The following is a 7,978-nucleotide window of genomic DNA, read 5'->3' on the forward strand; positions in this document are numbered from 1 at the left end:
TTCCTGGCAATGCTCCTGTGCAAAGAAATATTGACATCAAATTTGCTTGTATGAATTCTACATGTCTCCATGATAATTTTTCACAGGACTTTAAAACCGGGCTCACATATATGGAGCTTCTTCCCAGAAAGACTTCCCTTATGACTTTAACAATTTGTATGGACTGACTCATATCCCACATTACTTATATACTCATGGGTGAGTTTTTCATATATTTAGCAATCATATGTGCAGAACATTTTCGCATTGCTTACTTATGATCAAAACCCAGTAAGAGGACTTTCATGTCTTTGATAATCACCATGTGTGATGAAAGCATTCCCATATTGCTTATATATATGAGGCTTCACCCTAGTATGAGCTCTTTCATGTTTTTGGCAATAACTGCTTCTGCTGAAACCTTTCCCACATTGTTTACATATATAAGGTTTCTCCCCTGTGTGAGCTCTTTCATGGATTTGACAAAATCTATGTGTGGTGAAAGCTTTCCCACATTTCATACATAAATAGGGTTTTTCCCCAGTGTGAGTCCTCTCATGTAGTTGACAAAATCTACGTGTGGTAAAAGCTCTCCCACATTGTTTACATATATAAGGTTTCTCCCCTGTGTGAGCTCTTTCATGTATTTGACAAAATCTACGTGTGGTAAAAGCTCTCCCACATTGTTTACAGACATAAGGTTTTTCCCCACTGTGAATTTTTTCATGTGTTTGACAAGCACTTTTTCTAGTGAAAGACTTCCCACAGTGCTTACAGACAAAGGGTCTTTCCCCAGTGTGAAGTCTTTCATGTCTTCAACAAACGCGAAGTGTGCTGAAAGCTTTTGCACACTGCTTACATGCATAAGGTTTCTCCCCAGTATGAATTCTTTCATGTATTCTACAATAACTGTTTGTTCTGAAAGCTTTCCCACATTTCTTACATACATAGGGTTTGTCCCCTGTGTGAACTCTTTCATGTGCTCTACAATTACTGCTTGTGCTGAAAGCTTTCCCACACTGCTTACATACATAGGGTTTATCCCCAGTGTGAAATCTTTTGTGTATTTTAACATATTTATATGTGCTGAAAGCTTTCCCACATTGCTCACATACATAGGATTTCTGAGCACTGTGATTTTTTTCATGGATCTCAACATCACTGTGTGTGCCAGAAGCTTTCGAATTTTTCTTACATACAAAGGCCTTCTCTCTATGATGAGTTCTTTCACTAAGACCATAGTAGATTTTCCTACACTGATCACATTCACAGGTTTTCTCTCCAGCCTTTGTCCTTCTATCATTCTGAAAAGATTGGAAATCACTGCAGTTTCTTCCATGTTGAACACATTTACAGAAATTCTCTTCAGATCTCGAGTATTTATATGGCTTCAGCACAGTGAGAGCCGTGGTGGGCACATTTTGTGACCACTGACCAATCAGAGCCTCACTACAAGCAAGGCTTTCAGGTGGTGTTGAAGCAGCTTGTTTCCCGTGCACATTGGCAACTGGAGTACAAAGGAACGTTTCTTCGTATTGATTCCAAGCTTTATACTGATAGCATTTCTCTACTTCTTCATTTCTGTAAAGAAAAAGTCACAATAATTGGGTCTCCATGTTAATGATTTACCAGAAATTCTGTTTGATGCCTGCTAAGAAATTTACACAATGAATCAACAGGATGCCTTGAAGGAAATCTTCAAAACACCCATTCCCACAACAGGGGTATTCATGTAGAAATTTCAAACTTGGTATATTTTCCAACATTTAGCTTCATATTCTGCAACTCACAATAGTTATACCACATACAGATCATTTTAATACCTTTCCCAGGTCCCTCTCTTCCTTCTCTCCTTACCCTTCTTGTCTTTCTCATCTCCAAAACACCAGCTATCCCTTTTTTTAAAAAATCACCTTTATTTTACTCACCAATTTATACTTTTCGGTTTGTCACAGAAGAGAAACCATGTGACACGTCACATTTTATGCCTGAGTTATTTCACTTAACAGGATGTGATAAAAATCCACCTATTTCTTTTAGCAAATGACATGATATCATTCATCTTTCTGGTTAACTATGTAGTCCATTTTCTATTTCTTTTCCTTGCTAACAAGAGGTCTTAGAAAAAAATCTCTAGCTGCTTCATTTCTCATTCTGAGAGATCCTCATTGATGAGTAAGTGGCTCAGGCTGAGCTTCACCTTGACAGGCTGCAGAATCTGCTCCCCAGAGTGCTGGACTGACAAGAATGTACCATCACCGGCATATCAACAATTTCTTCATGCATGCATCCACCCAGGGATGGACATCAAACCGATTCTAGGGCTTAGCTGTTAAAAATTGGCCTGCTTTGAGTATGAGTATGCGTATATCAGTATGATATGATAATGTTAACTCTTTTAAGAATATACTCGACACATATGCTTAGATCAAATGGAACTTATATTTTCAGCTTCCAAGACATCTGTATACTGCTTTATCATAGTAGCTGTACTTAACATTGTACCACTAATTTTGGAGGGTGCCTTCTAAGAAATTTCAATCACGAATGGACTCAATTCTTTGCAGCACATGTGCAAAACACCTATTACAACACTAGCATTCATCTGTACTTTCAATACTCCTTCAAGGTTAGCAATTTTCAGGTAGCAGATTATCTCAAATTCACATGTATATGTGAACAATTATCTCGAAGATGGGTTCCTGTCAAAATTCAAAGTTTATTTTTACATATATACCTATATATAATTCCTAAATGCAATTTCATATATTTTTATAGTTAAATTGTCAGATTATACCTACTCAAGCTGTACACATCTTTGGAGAACATGTGTTACATTAAATTGAACTTGCCTCATTTCCTTGATTTTCTGCTCACACACTGAGTATTGAGAAACATTCTTTTTTTGGTACTGGGGATCAAACTCAGGATCTTGTGCTTGTCAGGCAGGCACTATGCCACTGAGCTACATCCCCTACCCTCGAGGAACATTCTTTGTCCTTGCGAATGTAAATTACCTCAGATTTCTCCAGTAATTTCTGTAGTCTTCTTCAACTTCCTGGTTATTCCACATTCTTCCTGAGTTGTAGACATAGAAATATAAGCAGTCAGTATATTATTACATAAAAATTAAGATTTCAATTGGATTCATGATATAATGTAACCAGGCCTGTGATATTCTTCAGAATATTTTCTTTCTTTCCAATGAGACAGCACTGATGAGCAATAAGTAATACTCTCTGATTATATAGATGGGAAAGAGATGTCATCCTTACCTATAGCAGCTATGTTCCTAAAGGTTTCCCCCATCACATCTCTGTAGAGCTTCTTTTGGGATGGATACAGCAAAGCCCACTCCTCCATGGTGAAGTTCACAGTCACATCCTCAAAGGTCACTTCTTCCTAAACATCAGAGATATTTCTCAAAGGAAAGTTGAGACTCACAGTATAGGATACCTCAGCTGTCATAAAAAAATTGAATTCAGAGCTATGGTGGTGCAAACGTGTACTCCCCTGTACTCAGGAGAGTGAGGCAGGAGCACTGCTATGAGTTCAAGACCTGTGTGGGCTACACAGTGAGTTCACATCCTGCCTGAACTACGTAGTAAGACTGTGTCTCAATAAAACAAGACAAAACAAAACATAAGCTGAATGGAGGTTGAATCCTTCCGATATTAGTAACAAATATTAATTCCAAGTCTTATCATTTTCAAGCATACATTCATTTTTTTTTCACACAGCAATGCTAATGAAACAGCAAAATACAAGCACTGGTTATTTTGCTAGGTCACTGCAAGGGTATCTTTTAACTGTCTCTACAGCGAAGCTCATAGAAGAAGCCTACAAGATCACTATCCACTAAACACTGGGGCTGATGAATATCTAATGTATGGCTTTGATAGTCCATAGGTAACATCTCTTTTCAAATCTTTCTATGGTGTTAAGTCCCTCCTTGTTTGATTTTACTTAAGCAGCATTTTTAAATTTGAATTTGGTTTCATAAGAAAAATAACTGAATATCAAATATGGCATATGAGTAATAATTAAAATTTCATGGAAAAAGTTTTATTAGAACAACTCCATGAACACTGAAAACAGGAAAAGGCTGGAAAAACATCTTAAATCTCAGTGTCCCCAAGTGGCCTCCTTGAGCTTAAATATAAGAAATGCTAGGTGCATATGAGGGGAAGAAGATGAATAAAATGTAGTAAGCATTGAAAATCAGTACATCACAAAGTAATTAGGCAAAAGAGGAAAATTTCATCTAGGTGTGTTAGTACATGTCTATAATCCAAGAACTTGGGAAGCTGCTGCAGGCAGCTGCTGCTGCAGCCTCAGCTACATAGTAAGATTGATTGAAGCTCTGAAATACAAAGATCAATCCTAACTCAAACTCCCCACAAAAAAACGAACATTTATAAACAACAACAAAAAAAAGTCATTTGCAAATGACATTTTTGATTTGTTAAAAATAATTACAGCTGGCCGGGAATTTAGCTCAGTGGTTCTACCACATGCTTCGCAAGCGCAAGGCCCCAAGTTTTATCCCTGATACCAAAACAATAAAATAAAAAAATAATTATAGCTGTACACTATAATAAAATACTAATGGCATTCAATACTTTCTAAATAAGAATTTTGATAGCTTCCATAATATACATGAATGACACTAAAACTCCACCTTTCAAGATTGTACAATTAGTCAAGAAAATGACAAATGGATCTCAGGAATGGAAGACAGACCTCAGTGGGTCCACATATATGTGGAAAATTGATTCTTGATAGAGCTGGTGTTATACATCTCTAAAAGAAATCACAGTCTGTTTCATTATGTTCAGGGAGAAACAAGTATGTATTTAGAAATTTAGATTTTATACTCTAGTATGCTACATGAAATAATTAGCTTATATAATGAAATGGGAAAGATAACCTTGAATGACTTAAGAATTCATAGTGAAATACCTTTTTAAATGTGAAAAAAGGTGTTCCTCAATATAATCAACTAAAAGAATTAAAAGGAAAAAGTAAAATATATATGAAAACCATAAGATATAAACAAGACAAGAAAGTATTTGCTGTGTACACAGTATAAAGATTTTGTACAGGAAACAAAGTACAATGAACCCAAATCTAAAAAAATAACTACAGTGTATCTAACTGAAAAAAAAAAAACAAAACCAAAAAACAAAAAAACCACAGGCTGGGCATGGTGGTGCATGACTGTAATCCCAGCACTTGGGAGGCTGAGGCAGGAGGATCAGTGTGAGTTTGAGACCAGCCTGGGCTACATAGTGAGTACCAGGTCAGTCTCAACTATACAGTGAGACCCTGTCTCAAAAAAACAAACAAACAAACAAACAGAAAAAAACACAGAATAAATATAAAGCACCAAGAATTTTTGAGAAAATCAGTAGAAAAAATCACTAAAGATAATGGAAGTATGAAATAACACAATAAGGATATAGATATGTAAGAACAGAGAATCAATTGATAAACTCCACATTCATTACTTTGACTTTAGAGTTGACCAAAACCTGTAGACCAGTGACTTCTTTCCAATATCCAGAGAATACACCATGGTATTATTCCTGGAGATAGATGTTATTCTTTCCAAGTAAACTTGAAAAATTCTGAATCACAAGACCAATGGAATGGGTGAGAAAGCACTTGGCTCTTGATTTATATATCAGCACTTGTGAACAATAATGAGAGGAAAATAAAAACTCTAAAAATAGTTCTCTTATGATTTCTATAATAACCATATATTGAAAATTCCAAAGGAAGAAGCTAAAAGAACACTGTTCACATAACCCATACATGGTGAATTTAACAAAAGTCTCCCAAGTGGAACAGTGGTCATGCATGGCACAAGACAGATTGAGTCAGATCAGGTATCACCTGGATGCTCCCACCCATTGCCCAAGGTCCACTGAAGAAACTTTCTTAGTATTCTCAGATATTCACATTGTCACTAGTGTTAAAACTCACCAACAATTATGAAAGTAAAATTTATTGCAAAATATTCAAATACAAGGGCTGGGGATTTAGCTCAGTGGTGCTGCCACCTGGCTCACAAATACGAGGTTCAGCTGGGCATGGTGGTGCACACCTGTAATCGCAGCACTCGGGAGGCTGAGGCAGAAGGATCACTGTGAGTTCGAGTCCAGCCTGGGCTACATAGTGAGTTCCAGGTCAGTCTCAACTACATAGTGAGACCCTGTCTCAAAAAACAAACAAACAAACAAAAAACAAAAAGAAAAACAAAACAACAACGACAAAAAATACAAGATTCTGAATTCAATTCTTGGTACAAAAAAAAAAAAATTAAAACATGAAGTTACCATCAAGAAAGCATATATTAAGGGCCAAGGATTTAGCTCAGTGGTTGACCACCTGCCTCGCAAGCACAAGGATCTGAGTTTGATTCTCCGGTACCCCCCCAAAAAGAATGCACATATTAATTTATATATGAAAACAGGAGACATAATTTGCACACTGGACAGCAATAAACAAAGCAACACAGTTGAAAACAGGAGCCCCCCCCTCAGATCCCAGCAAGCAAGCACTGGTCAAACTATATTGCCCACCAGGAGGACAGGTTCGATGGTCAAAGAGAGAGAGAACAAGTATCAGAGCTGATCAGTGACTACACATGAGTATTATGTTCCCAATACTGAGCTCACCTAAACAGGAGTGGTTTTTATGTTGACATATGAGAGGGCAATCAATCCTCAGACTACCTAGAAAGGGGAAGGGCAAGGACTGAAGAGAAAAAAGACAATAGAGGGTTGGAGGGTTAGTTCAGTGGCACAGCTGCTGCCTTGCTAGCACAAGGTACTGAGTTCAATCCCTGGTACAAAAAAAAAAAAAAAAAAGGAAAGGAAAAAGACAATAGAGACTTGTGTGTAATTTCAAAGTATATGAGGTATATGTGGGACTGGGAGGTCAGTGACTCAGAGTGGGCAAAGACAAAGACTCTCTGAGTTAGCCACTATTTATTTGGTACACACAATAATTGGAGGGAGTATGGGGTGACTTGTGGGACCCAAGGTGACTGCATGTCTGATTCCCTGCAGATGCAGATCTCATGCAGGTGAGAGCAGAAAGGAGAGTATTCCCACCTCAGGAGGTGGGATGAGCTGAGCCAATAAGGATTTCCTCCCTCCCCAGATGAGACCTTTCTCTTTTGTATTCTACTTGGCTCTCCAGAAATCAGGATGTCTTCAGCTGGTGTCATCCTGCCATTGAGAGCCACAGCTTCACAGGCTATTGAGGGCTAAACTGCGACCAGGGGCAAAATGAAGTTGTGTTTCTACATGCCATATCCAGCTCTTGGCCAAGGCAAAGCTACAGTCATACTTTAATTATGAAATGATTCTCCCCAAACTTTACGTGGAAATGCTCCTGACAGTAACACTGATGAGGGTAGATTTTACAGAAAGCTACGCAAAATGATACACAATTCTCTCAATGATACAATCAAATCTGCAAAATCTATATTAATCTGACATTATTCAATTTGTACCTCAAAATAAACAATGATTATGGTAATCAGATGAGCCAGTTCTCTAAAAAGAAGAGTCATTGATACATATTCTACTAAACAGACCATCGAAGTACATGTGGTAAAACTCAAACATTCAGAGAAACATCACTGAACCGCAATTATGTCTAAAGATGTCAAAACAACTCCATCAGCAATTAGTAGCTGAGGGAAGGAGAAAAATCTATAATGGGACAGTTAAACCAATAATATTGTACTTCACAGGGATTAGCTGGATACTGCATAATACTCCATCTAATAACTACATAGTACAAGGCATCTCAAAATCACAAGAAATATTCACCCAAATAGGCCATGTTCAGAGCAACAATTGAGAATTTCATTTCTAAGGGGAAAATGATTGAAATATGTTATGGACATGTACCAACTCCCTACAATGAATGTAACCATTACGTACTTTAAACATGTAGCAATAAAAGTAAAAAAAAAAAAAAA

At 37.3% G+C, this 7,978-nt stretch overlaps 1 protein-coding gene across 1 annotated transcript in view; it reads right to left on the bottom strand.

Annotated features, from left to right (window-relative positions):
* Window positions 1-699: 699 nt before the first annotated feature.
* LOC104871420 (zinc finger protein 709-like) overlaps window positions 700-7,978 on the bottom strand; it is a 9,196-nt gene continuing 1,917 nt past the window's right edge. Inside the window, exons 3-5 of the mRNA XM_033761629.1 lie at window positions 3,255-3,381; window positions 2,997-3,057; window positions 700-1,560 (exon numbers count right to left, since the gene is read on the bottom strand). Coding sequence (XP_033617520.1) covers window positions 795-1,560; window positions 2,997-3,057; window positions 3,255-3,342 — 915 coding nt within the window. The 5' untranslated portion in view covers window positions 3,343-3,381 and the 3' untranslated portion in view covers window positions 700-794. The remainder of the gene's footprint in view (window positions 1,561-2,996; window positions 3,058-3,254; window positions 3,382-7,978) is intronic.

The sequence above is a fragment of the Fukomys damarensis genome, unplaced genomic scaffold, assembly GCF_012274545.1.
Source record: "Fukomys damarensis isolate Sample0158 unplaced genomic scaffold, DMR_v1.0_HiC HiC_scaffold_1, whole genome shotgun sequence".
Lineage (NCBI taxonomy): Eukaryota > Metazoa > Chordata > Mammalia > Rodentia > Bathyergidae > Fukomys > Fukomys damarensis.